The 20256-nt window shown below is 42.4% G+C and overlaps 2 protein-coding genes across 3 annotated transcripts in view; both read left to right on the top strand.

The window, feature by feature from the left end:
* Positions 1-5300, top strand: part of LOC119652753 (larval cuticle protein A2B-like) — a 29310-nt gene extending 24010 nt beyond the window's left edge. Inside the window, exons 1-3 of one of the 2 annotated variants that reach the window (XM_038057054.1) lie at positions 4095-4119; positions 4571-4695; positions 4762-5300. In XM_038057054.1, coding sequence (XP_037912982.1) covers positions 4110-4119; positions 4571-4695; positions 4762-5226 — 600 coding nt within the window. In that variant the 5' untranslated portion in view covers positions 4095-4109 and the 3' untranslated portion in view covers positions 5227-5300. Of the gene's footprint in view, positions 1-4094; positions 4120-4570; positions 4696-4761 lie in introns of those variants that run through there. The other variant, XM_038057053.1, reaches the window with a different exon arrangement.
* A 6922-nt stretch (positions 5301-12222) lies between these two features.
* Positions 12223-13105, top strand: LOC119651582 (larval cuticle protein A2B-like). Its single transcript, XM_038055221.1, has 2 exons — positions 12223-12383; positions 12473-13105. The coding sequence occupies exons 1-2, from the start codon at positions 12372-12374 to the stop codon at positions 12974-12976; spliced, it is 516 nt and encodes a 171-aa protein (XP_037911149.1). The 5' UTR covers positions 12223-12371; the 3' UTR covers positions 12977-13105.
* The last annotated feature ends 7151 nt before the right edge of the window (positions 13106-20256 follow it).

The raw sequence follows: 20256 nt of genomic DNA, 5'->3' as shown, positions 1-20256 counted from the left end.
CCCACCCATTTCCCTTCTCTCCTCCTGTTCCAAAATCCTGAAAAGATATTTCAGCGACTGGTTGTCCGCCCACTTTAGCCACCACATAGTGAAAGAGCAACACACCTTTGTTAAGCGTAGGTTCTGCTTGACTTTACCAACTTTGTTGCCAAATGTCTAAATTCACGGCAAGAAGTACATACCATTTACAATGACTTCGCTAAAGCCTTCGGCACTGTAAATCATAAGATACTTCTATCCAAACTCTCGTCTCTAAAAGTTTCTACACCACTTGTTTTATGGTTTGCCTCTTAACTTTCCAATCGATCCTGCCGCGTCTCTTTTGACAGCTGCACTCTGCCCTCCTCTGGCGTCCCACAGGGATCTATTCCGGGCCCTTAAGCTGTTTTCCGCTATATCGTCGTCTATGAACTGTGTTTCCCTTCAATCTAACTCTTCAATCTAACCTGGAGTTCATTGGTGCTCGACTAATGGTTGAGCGCTAAACGTCAGAAAGTGAGGAATACCATCAGATACTGCTCCGTGATCTGGACACCCTTCCGCAACTGTGATTGTCTTGCCCTTGAAAATGTGCAACATAAATTCACCCGTTCCTTCTTCTTTAAGAAAAGCTTCCCTCGTGTGGGCCACTCCTCCCGCCTCCGCTTTCTGAAAATTTCCTTCCTAAAACAGCGTAGGTCCTATCTGGATTTATGCACATTGTTAAAGTTTTATGTGAAACAAAACCTTATTGGAATCGAGTCAATGTCTGTCTGTCTGTCACATCCGATTTATTCGGAAACAGCTAGACCGATTGTCACGAAAATTGGTGACGTGGCGCCATTTTTAAGGTTTTGTGTGAAACAAAACCTTATTAGAATCGATTCGATGTCTGTCTGTCCGTCTGTCTGTCTGTCTGTCTGTCTGTCTGTCTGTCTGTCTGTCTGTCTGTCTGTCTGTCTGTCTGTCTGTCTGTCTGTCTGTCACACGCGATTTATTCGGAAACGGCTGGACCGATTGTCACGAAAATTGGCAAGAGTATGTGATCTACCGTTCCCTTTACATGCAGTAACTGGCGCTATTTTGTGTTAAGTTTAAGGGGGGCTCCCCATACAGGTGAAAGGAGGCTGCAAATTTTTTTTTCACAGAATGTAGCCATGTGGGGTATCAAATGAAAGGTCTCAACTAGTACTTTTCGAAACTGATTCAATATTTGATATTTGGTGAAATATAGGGGAGTGAGGGCTCAAAATGTGACCTCCAAAAAGTGTAACAGGTCTCGTTCTCAGAACCTATCCAACCGAAAAATCCGAAAAAAATGACAGTAGTGCATCTATATGAAATCTAAGCATCAAAATATATCCGGTTGTGTCTGTGTGTCTGCACAAATAAAGTTAATAATAGTATATTTCCGTATTTTAGAAATTTACCCGGCACCCCCCTTATGTTCATCGCAGAAGTACAAAATTTAGCATAGGTGTAACGAAGGACATGGTGCACAATTTGGTCAAGTTTGAAGAAAATCCGACTATTATTAACAAAGTTATAGGGGGTGAAACTTTACAATTTTTCATGAATTTCGTGCACTCTACAACCTGCATGACGTCATCACCACATGTCAATTCGTCAATACCACAACGAAATGAGTTCTTATGGATGGGGGCGGAAAGAATTATTTTGTTTTAGTTTTTAGTCATTTGTATATGAATATCAGTTACTCCAACCAAACATGTGTGTATGTAGGTATATGGTATATGCGTGCTAATGAACTTTGCGGGTATTGCCTAATTCAGATAGATATAAGAAGTAAATCGGAAATATGGGTACGATCAATTGATATACGTGCATATATGTGTACAGTATTCGGAAATAGGCAGTTTGTTTGTTTAGGGTGAGCGTAATATCTACGGCTGTAATATGGACGTATGGCTCGTAGTTTGGAAAAATATGAAGGAGTATGTTGGATTTGTAACTATATACGGATAGAAAAATGTGCGTTGAAATTTCTTAGATAAGATGAACACAAAACCTTTATATCCGAAGCGCGAGCTTCCGGTATTCCGACTTGTTTGTTTTTGTTAAGTTTAATTGAGGCTCCGTATACATGTGAATGGAGGCTGCAAATTTTTTTTTCATAAAATGTGGCCATGTGGGGTAGCAAATTAAAGGGCTTAATTAGTACTTTTCAAAACTGGTTGATATTTGACATCGGGTGAAACGTAGAGGAGTGGGGGCTTAAAATATTACCCTCAAAAAGTGTAACAGGTCTCGTTCTCAGAACCTCTCCAACCGAAAAATCTGAAAAAAAATCAAAATGGTGCATCTCTACGAAATCTATACCTCACAATACATCCGGTTCCGATATCTGCACAAATAAAGTTAATAATAGCATATTTTCACATTGTATAAATTTACCCGGCAACCCCCTTATGCTCATCCCGGAAGTAGAAAATTCGGTATGGGGCTAAGGGATAATATAATGCACAACTTGATCAAGTTTGAAGATAATCGAGCTATTATTAATAAAGTTATAGGGGGTGAAAATGCCATTTTTCTACAACGTGTATGACGTCATCATCACATATCTATTCGTCAATACCACACCGAAGGGATTTCGTATGAATGGGGTCGCAAAGGATTATTTTGTTTTAGTTCTTTAGTCATTTGTATATGAATATCAATTACTCCAAACAGACGTGTGTGTATGTAGGTATATAGTATATGCGTGCTAATGAGGTTTGCGGGTAGAGTCTAATTCAGATAGATATATTTGTACATTAAACCAACCGTATTTGATATACGTGATATATATGTATATATGAATGATTTTGTGCACGGGAGGGTGTACGGGTACGATCAATTTATATACGTGCATATATATCTACAGTATTCGGAAATAAGCAGTTTGTTTGTTTAGGGTGACGATAATATCTATGGCTGTAATATGTACGTATGTCTTGTAGTTTGGAAAATATAAAGGATTATGTTGGATTTGTAGCTATATACGGTTAGGAAAATGTACGTTGAAGTTTCTTACATAAGATGAACATAAAACCTTTATACCCGAAACGCGTTACGATATTCTGACTTGTTCAAACTTTCCTCGGGTTTCTCGGCTCCGCCCCTAACAACATCACCTGCCGTCTTGCGTCTTACAACACACGTAACACAGACATTTTCAACGTGCCTTTGGCAGAGCTCGAAGTCTACTTTCATTCTCCGATTCCCAGGCTCCGCCGAAATTACAACGCACAACAGCTTGGTTCTATTAACTTCTTTACTTTAAGTAGTTTTAAGCATAGGATAAGATTATTGCTTTCTCCTCCTCCAGAGAACAATAAGTAATTGGAATTTACTCTGTTGTCCGTTAAATTAAATAAATAAATAAATAAAAGATCCTTTGCTCCACATACAAGTGAACAAGGAATACTCGTTTTTGGTTACACTATTTAAAAGTAGGCTTTTTTATTACGTCCTTTCCTAATAACTTCTCTCTCCTTCTTTTCATAGCTAAAATCTCGCTCAATAGGTTACGGTGGGCGGGTCACTTAATCCGTATGGATGCGGATGATCCAGCCCGGAAAGTCTATAAGGGCAATATCTATGGTAGAAAAAGAAGACGAGGCAGACCCTGCCTAAGATGGCATAGGTCAGGACGCCAGACAGCTTTAAGGGATATCGAATTGCTGGACCTCGGCGCAAAACCGGGATGTCTGGAGTTCCTTATTAAGGCAGGCCTAGATCGGATACCGGTCGTTTCGCCGTTGATGATGCTGATGAATTCCCGGTCAAGCTTTTCTATCAGCTTTGTTGTGAAATGCGCTCAACTTCTGCATCTAGGTTTTATATTTTCGTATAATTCCATGATAACTTTACTAGCTATGTCGTGAAGCAGGGACTTACTGACATCTCGGTTCTATTATTTGACAATCCATCGAGCACCACATATAAACAGAACCTCCTTTCTCTGCATTTATTTCTCAATAAAGAATACAAGATTTCAAAAATATATACCAAAGTAAAGGGACAACACAGATTTTCCCACATTCGTGTAACTTCATTCACTGGTGCAGTTCATCAACTTGCTTACCCTCATTGATGATAGTTCCTTAGTTCAAAGTTATTGAATTATGAGTAGAGGTAATAAATCTGAAGAATAGTTTCATGAATGAAAGTAAAAAAAATGAAAATATAAAGAAGACTATATGATGACCTACAGCAAGAAGGTTGCTGGTAACAAATTCTATCTACCATTATTTGCAACTTGTGAAACAAATCCCATAAAGTGCAATATTCTTCTCATTCCTTCAACTTAAATTGCAAATGTTGGCATCAGATTGCCACAAGTTCGACGTTATAATACTTTGACGTCAACCTAACATTCCTTAAGTGTAACTATTCTTACATACCTTTTCATTTTCATTACCAAACGTTTTATAAGTTGCAAGCCTTTGACTCGTAATGAATGCACCAGTTCCTCATTGTTTTTTCTCAATCCTTTAATAAAAAAAAATACATGATAACTTTGAAAGTATGCAAATTTCAATCCAAAATAAATTAAAACATGGTTCCATTCACCCCGTCTCCTCAGTACATCCATTGAAAGTAAAAAGCCCATATAAAAGGCGAAAACGAAATGCAGAAAATCAGTTCGAGTTTCACGACCATCCACACAAGATCATCAAATCAACTAAACAACTCACAATGGCGTTTAAGGTAGATACTTATGCAATTTGCTGGCAACCACGAATTTCAATGAATAATACTTTCTTTTTCATTTAGTTTGTTGCTGTCCTCGCTTTTGTTGCCGTAGTCAACGCTGGACTCCTTCCAGCTGCCCAACTTTACCACGGAGCTGCTCCAGTTTTGGCCAAAGCCGTCGATGAATATGATCCACATCCACAATACAACTTTGCCTACGATGTCCAAGATGCTTTGACTGGAGACTCAAAGAGCCAGAGTGAATCCCGCGACGGAGACGTTGTCCGTGGTCAATATTCCTTGATCGATGCTGATGGACATCAAAGAATTGTTGACTACACTGCTGATCCAGTTAATGGTTTCAACGCTGTTGTACAACGCAACCCTCTCGGAGGTGCCGTGGTTGCCAAGGCTGTTGCTCCAGTAGCTACTTATGCTGCTGCCCCAGTTCTGGCTAAAGCCGTAGCTCCAGCCCTTGCTTATCCCGCAGGACATGCTATCGTTAAGACCTCATTTGCCTCGCCAATTGTTTCATATGCTCATTAATTTATTAAAATGTACAATATTAGGTCGTAAAGGAAACAAATTATTTTGATAATAAAAACAAAGCCACATAAAAATAGAATCTTTTATTGCAATTCTATTTTATATACAGATCCTTTATATAAAGGCTCAAAATAAAAAGACCAATTTAATCCCACCTTGGAAATTACTAAAAGAGAAAGAACGATTCTGCTAGAGTCACTCATAAAATTTGGTATAGATTTCCACTCAAGATTTGTTATTTACTGTGAATTTTCCACATATATAAATCTAATACGGAATAATTAGTAAAATCTGTTGCCAAGTATTGAGTGGGATACATATGGCCTGATTCCTGATTTCTTAATATTTATACATAATCATGATACCTCGCAATGATCGACATTTCGATATTATCCAGATCACCCGTAGCTTTGTAACAAATAATGAACTCTACAAGGATTTCCAACAGCATACCTTTGGTAACTAAACTTCATGAGCACCTATGTCGCTCTTCCAATCAATCTTATCAGAAATCGCTTAAAGCGCACATCTTCTCTTTATCCCAGTTTCCAGATGCTCCTCTTACGTTGTCCGTGATGCTCGTTATCCTGCCGTTGAATTCTGTTCGCAAATCTTGAATTACTTCTTCTTCCTTTCTTCCCCAACTTAATGCATCCTGCTCATATCTTCTGGAGTATCCCAAAATTAAATATTCTTTATTTAGTCAAGTACTTCATTGGCAATCTTGATAACTCCTTTCATTTAAAGTCCGCCAATACATTTTCCTAGCCTAAACTCTCATTGTCCACCGCATACCGAATCACCACTCTATTTTCCCCCTCTTTTCTTATTCCAAAATCCTTGTGACATGTACCAACTCACTCCTCAACGAGGAATGCACATTATCTACCAAGGCCTTTGACTCTCTTAAACATGCAATATTTCTGTGTATATAGACTCGCCCTACTTAACATTTCCCTATCATTTATTCTTAGCATTAAACTTATAAAAATTAAGGACTGACGGTCACCGCAACGACGTTTGGCTATCGGAAACATAATGTGCTTAGTTTCTGAAATGTGCATACGCTCCTCGATAACGATAGCGGTTGTCCTCAGAATGCTAGCTTCCTCCAGCTTGAGCGGGAATTCCAGCGATATAAACTGGACATTCTGGACCTAAGCGAAGTAAAATGGTGGGGCGCTGGAGACTACCCCTACCCCCTTGCAGCAATGTGCTTTTGTACTCTGAAAAGCCAATGGTTGCAGACGCGAATCACGTGTCGGGTTGCTTCTGATGATTACCGTAAGACCCGCTCTCTTGACCAGAGGGCCGGTTTCTCACAGACTTCTAACTACTACATTTGAGCCAAGGTTAAGGAGCATCACAATTGTGCAATGCTTCGCACCAACGGGCACTTCCGATATAGTGGAGAAAGATGCTTTCTAGGAGCGATTAAAGGCAGTTCAGGGGAAGCTTTCTAAGAGTGACATTGTGATCGTGATGAGTGATCTAAAAGCCATGGTGGGATTTGAGAACAGCTTGCTCGTACATGGGATGAGGAAGCAAGGTCTTGGCGACTGTCATGGTAATGGTTGGAAGTTCGTGGATTTTTACAGCTTCCACCACCTTGACATTGGTGGCACACTGATCGAGCACATAGCCTACCATAAGGTCAGTTGGGTTTTAACTTACCGACGCCGCACCACTTCGTGATCAGCAGTAAGTTTATGAGTTGTCTTCTGGATATGCGTAACAGAGGAGGTGCTGACATCGGCCTCGAAAGAGATCACCATCTGATGGTCGCTTACGTTCCCTTCAGCATTCGTCACGTAGGGTTGGGGACCTGCGACCCCCCAAGTTCAACATCGACCGCTTGGACGACTCAGCTGTCACTCGACAGTGGGAGAGCTATCTTGCTGATCGAACGGCAGATCTATTGAGTAACGCGCCTGAAAATATCGATGAGCATTGGGCCACCATAAAAAAATGATTTCAGAACTGTATACCGCATCACGAAATAGATTGCATGTGGTCGCAAATCTTTCGATGGTCCTGTGAAGGACGCTAAAGGTCGACTTCTCATACACGATGATGAACAACTGAAGAGGTGGAAAGAGCACTTCACCAGGTTCCAAAAAGGGCACCCGTTTTGAGTGGGACAATTGGAGGGATATCTGCGTGCTCCCTGCCGTTGCAAGATAATAGCTAAAATAACCCTGGAACGCATCAAAGAGCATCTCAAAAGCTTGATCGACAGAGGGCAGACTGGTTTCCGCTCCGAATTGTTCTCTTCGCTTCACCTGCTCTTCATCGATTTCTAGAAAACGTTTGATAGCGTAAACAGGGAACGAATCTGCAGTGCTCTACCTAGCAGGGGCCTTCCGGAAAAGCCAATAGCTGCTATCAGAGCAGCATATGATGGGCGCAAAATGTCACGTGCTGCGCCCAGGTAAAATCTCGGAGGATTTTGACTTGCAAAGCAGAGTCCGCCAGGATGGCATCCTATAGTCGATATTATTTCTTCTTGTTATCGGTGACGTTCTTCATGCTGCCTTGTCCGGAGGACGTAGAGGAATTCAATGGACGATGACACCTTTCCTCAAACAAGCTGACGACATCTGTTTGGTCTCTCACCGGGTCAGTCGCTTTAGAAAATTAGTTCTAATGTGACCTTCTATGACCTTGTCCATCGTTTTAAGTAAGAGCGATGTTAGGCAAATTGATCTGAAAGATTTAGGGTGAAAAGGATCCTTCTTACCCGCTTTCGGGATTAGGTCCACTTTTGTCCGCCCCCATGCCCTTGGTATATATCCCAGGGCTACACTGCCTCATACAGCCCTTTGAAGAGACTCTAAGATGATTTTTAGGCCTCTCTGAATTAGTGCTGGGAAGATACCATCTACTCCGGGTGATCTCAGTGATTTAAAAGTTCCCATCGCGCGCCTTACCCTAGCTTCCGAGTTCTTTTTTTAGTTTCCAGTTCTCCTCTCTTTTCCTTTCATTCGTAGTTGGAGTGTCAGACAGATTTTTGCCACTTGGCGCCGTGGTGTAGGACCCCGGGAAATGACTTCTGAGAAGCAGGTATACTCTGTTCTCATAATTCTTGGTAAATGTCCCATTTTCCTTCTTCAAATAGGCAGAAGATATTGCTCCATTTTTGGTTGCAGCTTTGTAAAGCGTGGTTGCTTCTGTGATTTATTCAATCCCTTCACAGAATTCCCTGAAGCTGTTCCATTTTGCTTCCCTGATCGCATTACATCAGTATATTTTTGTACCTCTACTAGTCCCCGGTTTCTTTTGCCCAGTTGAAGAGTTTTCGTACCTATGTTCTCATTCGGGCTAAGTTCATGTTCCACCAGGGTACATCCTTTGATGGCTTAACTGTCTTAGCCGGACAACTCGCTTCATATGGGCCAATGACGACTGTGTTAAGGTTTTCCACCACTGTTTCTCGTTCCAGTTAGCTCTTGATGTCACCGCCCCCTTAAATGTGAGCCATATTGTTCCTTAGATGCATTGCATAGGAATCCCAATCCGTTCTTCCTTATTATTTTTATTTATTTCAGAGTTACTCTCGATGTCGAATCTGATTACTCTGTGTTCAGACATACAGGCCTCATCCAACATCCTCGAATTTCTGATCAACCCGTTCATTAGAGTATTTCCTAGAGGTATGTCTAGTACCTCTGGTCTAGTTCTGGTCACAAATGTTGGAGTATTTCCTATGTAATATATTTCTAACTTACTGCTAAGAATAAATTCAAGAAGGTACTCACCTCTTCGATTGGTGTCGCTACTTCCCCAGGCTTCCTGATGGGCGTTGACATCGCAGCCGAGGTGAAGTGATAACGCCCTCTTCTCACAGTACTTCACCAGTTTAGCGACTAGCTCCGGTGGTACCCGGATGTCGTCTCCTGGGAAGTAGCTCGATACCCCGTCTGCCTCTCGAGCGCTCCTCCCGGTTTCCAGTGAGACTCGGATAGCCCCAGGGTCCCTAGTCAGGAACTCTGAAAAACATATATATTTTAAATTACGTTTAAGAATTATGAAAGCTCTTGGTTTTTCACAAGAGAAGTCCCAAGTTACCTGAATGATTCCTCCTTGAACATCGCGAATCTGCTCCGGTACACCAGGGCTCCTGAGCCAGCACTATTCCAATGTTTTCCTTGGAACTTGCCCTTGCAATTACCGCAGATGCAGCTTTCGCATGGTGGGGATTTATCTGGGCTATCTTAACGCTGACCATTGGCTCTGTTATTGTTTGGAGCTCTTCTCCACCGTCGGATTATCACTAAGACCTAGAAAGTCTAGGTCTAGGTCGTCCAGCTTCTGCTCTTCACTGAGCAGCAAGTCTACTTCCCTGGATGATCCAGTCCTTCTCACCTCTATGGCTTCCTAGAGTTCTTCGAGAGCCTCGGTATGTTTTCCACCCGGTGTCTTCTCCGAGGTGTCTTTTCTGGGCGTCAATCTGGATACCTGGCATCAAGATCAAAAGCCATGCTAATATCCTAGAGGAAGTATCACCAAAATTCGGGGGTTCTCAACAGACTATGTCACTTGCAAACCAAGCTGAGTGGAAAATCGAGGTCGCAAGATTACCACACAGTATTCTTCGGAGTGTAAATACTTTCGAATACGCAAGGTATGGCGATGTCGTGTGATTCTCTGAGATACCCCAAAGTTATCCAAACGGAAGTAGTCGCAATCCTTAACGTCAGTCGATGCCTGAAGCATGATTCGAGGCCCTATGTCACTAGTCTCGGCATACTCTAAAATTCAAATTGTCAATGTTGCAGAGAGGAGAGAAACATACTCATGCACTTCATTGTGATTGCGTAGCTGTACCCAGAACCTGGCTTCGCACCTTACACGAACAATTTTTTAGAGATCTTGGAGAGACTCTGATTATTTGGCAGGAGAGATAGAAATAAAATCTTTTGGAAAGGCTACGAATTGACTCTGAGCCGGAGGTTCTACTCCTCCTTTCGTTTCTGGCCTGCCTCGAAAAATCTGAGCCGGCTAAGTTCTGCTTCCCTTGTCCCTCTTAGGACAATCATAACCTTATGAGTTTGAGCCTCGTGGGTATTTACTCGACCTGCTCCTTTCCTTAGTTGATAAGCCATTTTGTCCAACTTTGCAGTTAAAACTAAGCTTTGTGAGCTTTGACTTAGTTAATTTAGAATTATCTTCAGATAATGTCCACAATTTATCCTACGTTGCTACTGTCTGAGCTACTTGATTTTGGATCTTAGACTAGTACTAATAGTAGGAACAGCTAGTAGCCGATGTGCGTATTTTCTCCCACTGGTATTCACTATCTGCAAATAATAAATATGCAAAGACGTTATATAGAGGCCGACATGCAGAATCTTACCTGAAATGTGAATCTTAGTCACGTAAACTCCATAATGTATCACGCCCAACATCGAGCAGAAAACTTTGTCTCTCAAACATTAAAGGACCAACCTACAGATATCCACATCAATATTTTAACTGCGAGGCTAATCCGTTTATTGACAAAATGTTGACACATTTCATAATCTCATTAAATGTGATATTTACCCTGTCCGCACGTAATACAAATTACTTGAACCGCTTAGACTTGCTTACCGCCCACAGAATCGATATGACGTCAATCAAAACGAGTACTTTTGCATGAATAAAAGTGAAAAGGTCAATAAAAGCCTTCGGGGAATCAATCTCGAAATTCCTCCCAGTTTGCATTTAATCTCAATTGCTCTATTCAACAGAATACACTTTGATTTATCAAAAACATAAATCAAAACATGGTCCAAATTCACAGTGAAAATGTAGGGAAGGAACACCACAGCGTACACCTTTTGGAAGTCTAATGATCGGGGGTCAGAAAATGCAAGGTGCTCTTCCCTGTTTTTGCGAAGATACTTGTTTTTAAATCATGGAGGCTACGAAAATCGATACAAACATTAATAATTTAACTACGCTATAAGTCAGGTTTTCTACTGTTTTCAATTATTCCGAAATGAGGTAAAGTTCCTCTAATGCAAATTTTAACTCATAAATCCAAGAGAACCGAGTGGTCAACCTTTGTTTACATCGCATCTTAAGAATTGCCCCAAGTTACTTGTACCTTACCAAAGCCAGATTCAATTCAAATTACAACTCGTTGACCTACATTTTATGAAGTAATTGTATCAAGGGGAAGATGATCGTGTATCGCAAATTTATTTCTTGAACGCTCAATGTGTATCTTTTGCCAACAATATGCATGGTCAGTACAATGACCACTTCCCAATGTGTGAACCAGTTTTTGCGCGTACGGCATCTGAGAATCGCAGCCGCTATTCGCCTAATTAACATGTGAAAATAAGAGTCTGTAACAAAGTAAACAGGCAAATCCCAAAGCCACCTGTCTCCATTAATTTTTCCATGACCAATTCAACCCTTTCCTTTCGCTCAAATGACGAATACAAGGACTAACTTTCAACATATTTTTTAAGACATGCTAAGGGGATACATTGTGCAATAAAAATAAAACTAAGATACCTTGGAAAGGTGGTGGTAAATCTTTGGTTCTGATAACAATAGAGTCAACTGAATCTTTTAAACACTTAAGTCAATCATAGATTCCGGGCGAGATTTGGTAGGAACACTTCCTTCTTGCAAAAGTGTCTCAAATTAGCCATATCGCGATCAGTAATTCATAAAGCCCCTTAACGTTCAATGGTAACCAGTGCGGACATTTCAGTGTTACTCTGCACGTAAATTGCCTCAATCCGATCCAATTTCTTGATATCAATTTGGAGCACTTGGATGTGATCGTTCAAGGTCGTCTCAACCTGATCTGATGGTAAATGAAGTACATATAATTGCCATTGTAGTTGGTCTTAAGCCGGTCCATTTCGGAGCTGTTATTGCTTTTGCTGATCACCTTGTATATCGTTGACATGACTCCGATCGCATCAAGTGCATTACGTAGGTACAAGAAAAGTGCCTGAGAATAATTTCGTAAGCTCGTATGCTTACTTCCTTTGACCATGGTAGAATCTCCGGTGTAAGCAGGATCAGTTCACAAGTCCAGTTCCCAAAGAGTATAAAAGGGTAGAACATCGAAGGGAACATCATTCAGTGTTCCGTGTTGAGTCAAGAACGTATAAGTAGATCCCCTATACATCCTCGCAAAAATGGCTTTTAAAGTAAGTACGCCTTTTGGGGCTCAGTCTACACTAATTCTAAGCCCAAAATACAGTGTAATCAATCTGAAATCATTTCCCTTGTATTCCAGCTTGTAACAATTCTAGCTCTAGTAACAGTCGCTTCCGCACAGCTTTATCAGGCAGCGGCACCACTTAGACGTGTTGCAGTCTCGCAACCACTGTTGGCGAAAGTTGAAGACCAACCCGATCCCAACCCACAATATAACTTTGCCTATGACGTCCAAGACAGTTTGTCCGGTGATTCAAAAAGCCAATTTGAATCTCGTGATGGGGACCTTATCAAAGGTCAGTACTCGTTGATTGACGCTGATGGCTACAGGAGAGTTGTCGACTATACTGCTGACCCAGTTAACGGTTTCAACGCAGTGGTCAGTCGTGAACCTTTAGCCGGTGCGGACGCTGCGAAAGCTGTTGCTGCACCGTCGATTGTTAAGGCGTCTCCCTTCGCCTACGCTGCCACACCTGGCCTGTTAAAGGCTCCATTGGCTCAAGTCGCGGCACCATCTGCATTTATCAGAGCGGCACCATTGGCGGCTGCTGCTCCGGGTTACCTGGCCTATGCTCATCACTGAATCTCATTGAATCAATACCATCCTCTTCACTATTGTTACAACTTCACTCATCTGGCTTTGTTGGAAAAATGGAAACATTGTGATAGTAATATAATTTGATGCTGAAATAAAAAAAATTGTACAATAGTAGATTATTGTTTTACTGGAGGCAATGGGTGAGATGTTCGGGATTTAAAGTCGGAAAGGAAAATTCTGATAGTAAATTACACTATTGAAATAGATTAGAAAAAGGAATTGGAAGTAAGGGGAAAAAGGGCACTTTTGATGATGTTCTACAAATGATGACAAGAGCTGAAAAAATGCAGTGCACTTAATGGAAAAATATGATTTCAATAGCTAAAATAATATATTATATTACCGTTCCATAGACGCAGACTCTATTCACAAAATCCATAAAATAGAACATTAATTTTTTCATTAATTGCACCTGTTACTAGTTTCACGACTCAAGGAGAATCCTCATCCTTCCTTCGTCTTTGCCGCCGGCTCGTCTAAAAATCTCATCTAGTTGTTGGCATCTTTTTCTCTCCCTACAACATGGCATTTTTATAATTCTCTGATTATCTCAAATTCGTAGTTTCCATAGGGTAGGTAGGTAGGTATCCTGTGATGCGTCGTTTTGATGCCGAAACTCCTAAAACAATGACTGCTTTTACGAGACAGTCCAGACAGACATTCAGAGCCAGCCCGTAGCATTTGCGAAGAAAAGCAGCTCTCCAACCTATCACCTAAAGATCTCGTTAGAGTCCTGAAAGGATCCTCGCCTAGTGTCCGTAGCCCGATTCCAGCTAGAGCTGGGCAATCGCAAAGGAAGTGCCTGAAGGTTTCCTCTTCTTCTCCGCAATTTCGACAATGCAAAATGTAGGATATGTCGCCTTTAGACCAGTACCTCGTGCATACCGCCGTATTCTTGTGGCGGCACAGCGGAGGCGTGAATCACCCATCGGCATCGCCGACAGTGTGAACGCCTTCGCTGATGGACTCATTCTTTCCATTGCTTTCGAGGACATTGCGAACTATGCATTTGCGGACTCCTCCGAAAATATCGCAACATCACTATTGAAAGTAGTTTCTCCCAACCGGTTGCGTACGATGTGCAGCACCACATTAACACTCTCGGCTCTCAGATATTATCAAAGGTGCGTCCCATATCACCCCAGAAGCTACTTGTTGCAAAGAAAGAGTTCGATGATCTTGTAAAACAGGGTATTTGTAGGCCTTCCAATAGCTGTTAGTCATCTCCACTCCATATGATTCCTGAACCAAACAGCGAAGCCTTGAGGAAATACGCGTCTCAATGCTCAAACAATTCTCAACCGATACCCCAATCCACTCAGTCATGACTTCACGCATTGCTTAACAAACTGCCGTTTTTCGACGACCTGGTATCTGGCGGAGACGTATGATTAAATCCCTGTAGCTCCCGAAGATCTGAGATATATAAACGGCTATTTGCACACAACTCCTCGAGTTCACCAGGATGACATTTGGATTGTGCAACGCTGCGCAGACGTTCTAGAGATTCATCCACTCTGTCCTACTAAACTTAAACTTCTGTTTCGTCTACATGGATGCTCTTTGAAGATTTGGAACATTCGAGTGTATGTTTCAACATTTCCTTGAGGCCGGGCTCGTTCTTAACGTTAAAAAGTGAAAATTCCTACAAAATCAAGTGAAATTTTTCGTCCACATGATTACCCCTAATGAAATCCAACCATACCCAGACAAGATCGAAGCGATCAAAAACTTCCCCTACCAATCGTGGTGAAGGATCCGCGAAGGTTTTTGGGTAAGTTAAACTTCTATCGCCAGTTTCTGCCTAGCGCCGTTCATCGCCAAGCAAACCTCAACGCTTACTTGTCTGGACCCAAAACAAAAGACTCGCGTAAGGTTGCGTGGTGTACTGAGGCCATCCAGGCGTTTGAAACCGTCAAATAACAGCCGGTTGATGCTACACTTCTGGCATTTCCTCGGTCAGTTGCAATCTGGAAAAGGCAACGTCGTTGTAGACGCTTTATCACGAATCTCAGAGATTACAGTCCCCGCGGCGATCGATTATACGGCAATCGCGAAATGCAGAAATTCAGAGCCTGAGGACAAACTCAAAGTACAAGTTAAAGAAGTTTACTATCTTCGTCTGAAACTCCTACTTATTCTGCGAGACCTCGGACCCTTAGTCAACTAAGCGCGTCCATATCGTCCACCTCGATATTATTGGCCCTTTGCGATACTCGCACAGTTACAAGTTTTGCTTCACAATCATCGACAGGTTTACGCGGTTGCCTGAAGCACCTGTGACTGAAATTACGTCACAATCAAATGCCGAGGCCCTCTGTCGACAATGGATGCCGCGCTTTAGTGTACTTGCCGTAATCGCCGTAATCATCTCCGACCCTGGAATGCGATTTGAGTCGACTCCTTTTACGGAGTTAGGCAAGCTCCGGGGTTTCAAGCGCTAAAGGACCACGACATACCCCCTAGTGCAATGGAATGCTGAAACGTTTGCATTGAACACTGTTCGCGCGGGTTCAGCTGGGGGCGGAGTGATGTGGCGGCACAGCGGAGTCGTGAACCATCGAGCGCATCGCTGGCAGTGTGAATGTCTCTGTCGGTGCACTAAACCATCGCTGACACATTTGGCGGCCTGGCATAAGGCCAATGGAATACAGGATAATATGTGGCAGAATCCAAACTGGACTGCGGATCAATAGAAACTGAAGGTGGAATACTAAAGCGAAGAGAAATTAATTTTTTTTAAGGAGATATCCCGATAAAATGAATAACACTATAATGCGGTTTCACTTCGATAAGAAGTTTAAAACACGCTGGAGCAACAGGGCAGGTTGGGAAGGCAGTGACCTACGGTTTAAACCAGTAACACATTATCCGGTACACTAGCAGATCCCTCACAGCAGGAGGAGCGGAAGCCGGGGTTATTGGTCCAAAGCAAACGTATTTTGAACCAATAGGGAATCGTACTACCATATTTCAGGCGAAAATATACCCCATAAATGGATCCCTCTAACTATGGGGGACGGAACCGACTGCCAAGCGGCTCTTGGGACACCTCGGGCCAACCAGATGAATTCCAAACGGACATTAGTCCGAAAAGACTCAAGGCGTTCACCTCGCTTAATTAGGTGTGGATTCTCTACGTTACTAGGCGAGCTTAGCTGGAATGGAAGAGTCCGAGATACTTATGAGCGGATACAAACCCAAGCGCTAAAAAGGTTGTTTGAACATCGGCATCACTAAAATCCGCTTTGAATTTTCTGTTTCAAATTTAATTTCGGCCATTCGATGAGGTACATTTTGAAGAACCAACTTTTACGCCCTCTATAAAATAACTAAATAATGAAAAGATAGATAGATTCTGTAAGAAAAAGTTGCATGGTCAGATTAAATGAAGAAGCTAAGAAAATAATTCTTAAAAAATTTTCCTTTTTAGTCTTCTAATACGGACTAGTATCTTAAGCCCTGGAATGAGGCAGTCAAAATGCAAACACCCATACCTTACCCGGGACTTTTGAAAAACTAGACGTGGTACTCCCACAGGCAGAAAAATATCTAATTACCTAGCGTAAGGCTCACGACCTGACATATGTGGGTAGCAATGATCTGATAAGTTGACAAGCACTATACTTATACTAACCATCAGGCAAAAGCGAGTTATATGACATAGGACGCTTGTGTGCAAGAGGTGCTAAAAAGGACGTGTTGAGCTACGAAAATACTTGAGGGTACAGATTTGCAGAGAGAGGAGCCTTGGGTAACACTTGCTGTCACAACATATTCCTTCGGTCCGTCGTCCGTCTCGTACCAAAAAAGTCTTTCGGAAAGGTAATTCTCGATTATCCGAGCTAAGTAACCAAGGACATCCAGTTTAGCCAGGGTGCTCTTAATCCAACCCCAGTGGACCGATTTAAAGCCGTTCCTAACATCCAGCGTCACCACAACGCAGCACTTACCAGCGAACGATGCCTCCCGGGCCAGGTCTATGACCGTTGCAATGGCATCGGCTGTGGACCGCGTTCTGCGAAATCCGAACCGCCACTCCGAGAGGCCACCCGCTAGCTCGATGAATGGAAGCAGCCTATTGTATACCACCCTCTCATTCATCTTCCCCATAGTGTTTCAAAGACATATAGGGCAATATGAAGAGGGTGCCCCAGGAGGTTTTCGGGGCTTCGGTAGCAGAACCCAATTCTGCCTTTTCCACTGCGCGGCAAACACTCCTCCCACTATGCACGATTCAAATGTACTTATGATTCATGCGGGCCTAATTTTAGCTGTCAACTTCAGGGCTTTGTCATCCAATCCCGGAGCCTTATTAAACCCAATTCGTCCACAGATCTTCCGTAGTTCCTCCTTGGTCACAATGGCGATTAAGAAAACGTCCTGTTGAACCATTGGATGAGATCCCCTTTCTTCCTGTTTTGTGAAAAGGATTGCGATTGTTTTGAACAAGAGTCGCGGGCACGTCACTTGAGGTGATTCTTCGCATGCCTTAGTTACCAGTTGACATAACTGGCTCCAGACCAATCAACCAACAACATCAAACCGCACTGGTCAAACACAAACACGAACAAGAATAAGGATAGGAGAATACAACTTTGAGACCGTTGACAATTTCTCCTATCTAGGGTCGAAAATCACAACCGATAACAACTACGATGATGAAATCCGCGCACGGTTGTTGTCAGCCAACAGAGCCTATTTCAGCTTACAAAGACTGTTCCACTCGAAACGTCTCACCATAGGGTCAAAGCTCTTACTGTACAAGACTATGATCTTGCCAGTCCTCATGTATTCCTCGGAAACTTGGGTTCTTAGCAAGAAAAATTGCGAACTCTTGGCCGCGTTCGAGAGAAGAATCCTCCGAAGAATTTTTGGCCCCCTACATGAAGATGGACGATTCCGTAGCCTACACAATGACGAAATCTATGAGCGATACCATGACCGTCCGGTTGTGGATAAAATCCGGCTCAATAGGTTACGGTGGGCGGGTCACTTAATCCGTATGGATGAAGATGATCCCACCCGGAAAGTCTATAAGGGCAATATCTATGGTAGGAAAAGAAGACGAGGCAGACCCTGCCTAAGATGGAGCGATGGCGTGGGCCAGGACGCCAGACAGCTTTTAGGGATATCGAATTGGTGGACCTCGGCGCAAAACCGGGATGTCTGGAGTTCCTTATTAAGGCAGGCCTAGACCGGATACCGGTTGTTGCGCCGTTGATGATGATAACTGGCTCACTTTTTCCAGCGGTATTCCCTTCGGGTCGTAACCTGTTTCTAAAGCCGCCAGGAATGTCTCTTTCTCAAAAGGTCCGATGAACTACGCAACTATCCTCGTTTTTCCGCTCCTGTTTCTCACTCAACTGTCGCCTATCACGTTCCTGATGTCGAGGAAAATAGCCTGGTGGTCATTATTGGTGTAATGTTCACTCACCCGCCAGACCATCTCTCTCATCAACGAGGTACTGAGGTAGGTCAGATCGATGATTGAGTCTAGCCCTCTGCCTTGGAAAGTGGGCACGCATCCAACGTTGGCTAGTACGGTATCCAGCTCCGTGCAGGTATCAAGTAAGATTTGGCCCCTGGTGTTCGTTACTCGACTTCCCCAGCCTAATGCCCACGCGTTGAAATCTCCGGCTATGATCTTGGAGCTGTGGTCCCTTGCGTCCAACACCAAGCTGTCGAGCATCTCCTCATATTGCGCTAATGTTGCATTTGGAGGAGCATAACAGGCGGCATTGACTTTTGCCCTTACAAAGCCGGCTTCTGGGAATGTCATTGTTTCTTGAATGGCTTGTCATCCACATGCCCATATCGATGTTTTTCCGATGAGTATCTCACCCACGTTGCATTAACGTAATTTCGGTACGGTTCACGACTCTCGAGTTCATTTATGCGTTGCCCAAGTGAAACAAACGCTGTTGCAGCACTTCCGGAGCCATTCATCTATTAGAAGGACAGTAATTCATATGAATAAGTTTGACTTCGAAACTCAATTGAATCTTCCGAAAATTTCCGAGTGTATCTATTCTGTATCATATTATTATACAACCCCTTTTGAGCTCATATTCCACGGACATATCATATCAGTTAACTCACCGCATTAAACTGATTACGGCGTTCAGAAAGGAAATACATAATATACACTTAACATGGGATACATTGTCCCAAAACTTTCGAAAATCCTTCCCTTAAACCGTAAAATGTGATCAAAATTTATTATGCAGAAATGTGGTAATGAAATTATATCCATAACGTATGCTCAAAACAACAATACACCTTGAAGAAACCTTTTCAACAGAGAACCCAACTCCCTGGAGTTTTCGCGTCAAACCCCAAGGCTCTTGCATTCAATGCTAGCAAGGCCAACCCGTACCCAGACACAAAAAATGTATCTTGCCAAAAGCGAAACATATCGATCAATCTTAAATTTTCACCGCTTATGTCAAATTCACTAAAAGGTGGCACTTTTACAATTCAACTTCGGGGATGAAATGGTTGAGAGCTGTTCTGTGCCGTGACATCGGCATCGTGCTCGATTCAAGGAATATAACATGAAGCCGGCCGGCATGTCATACCCGTCGTAATCTACGAATATAGCTACCATACTACACCACACAATACATGCAATAGACGACATACTTACTATTGTTTCCATCCTTTAACATTTTCACGACATTCGCCCTTGGAAATGTGATGGCGGTAGTGAAAATTTCTAACTTTTTCCGGAGCATATCATCAAGATGGTCCTTTGAGAATTCACATTTTCATATCAGTATCGGACCCACATAAATACTGGACAATTTAGGAGGAAAAACTCATCCGTCTTGCTGTCACCTACTCTTTGAGTCGGACGTGAGGAAGGGTGTACAGCTGATTAGGGTGGATGGCTGTTTCAAGTACTTGAATAGTTTTAATTCGGCTAAGGCTCACCTACATTTTCGTAGATATTGAATATTGCTCCCATTCTTGGTGTTGATTAGTAACGAATAACATTGTTAAAGGAGTCAATTTAGACTTTAGTTGAAGAGGAAAAGCGCTTTTATCTCAACAGGCATAATTCTAGCTAATACAACTGCCAAATATCCAATTAAAAGAACCAGTTTTAGCAGAACGGGGGATGAAAATTAATCTTATTTTTGGAAGGAAACGTTTTTATTGAAATCTTAAACATTTCAGCCGAAAATACTTGAATTATTTGAAATTTTCATAGAAACTGAAAGCATAATGGAAAATATATGTTATTGCTGCGGAAGATCCTA

The sequence above is a fragment of the Hermetia illucens genome, chromosome 3 (assembly GCF_905115235.1).
Source record: "Hermetia illucens chromosome 3, iHerIll2.2.curated.20191125, whole genome shotgun sequence".
NCBI lineage: Eukaryota > Metazoa > Arthropoda > Insecta > Diptera > Stratiomyidae > Hermetia > Hermetia illucens.
The sequence above is the reverse complement of the archived record's forward strand: the minus strand, read 5'-3'. Positions and strand labels throughout refer to the sequence as shown.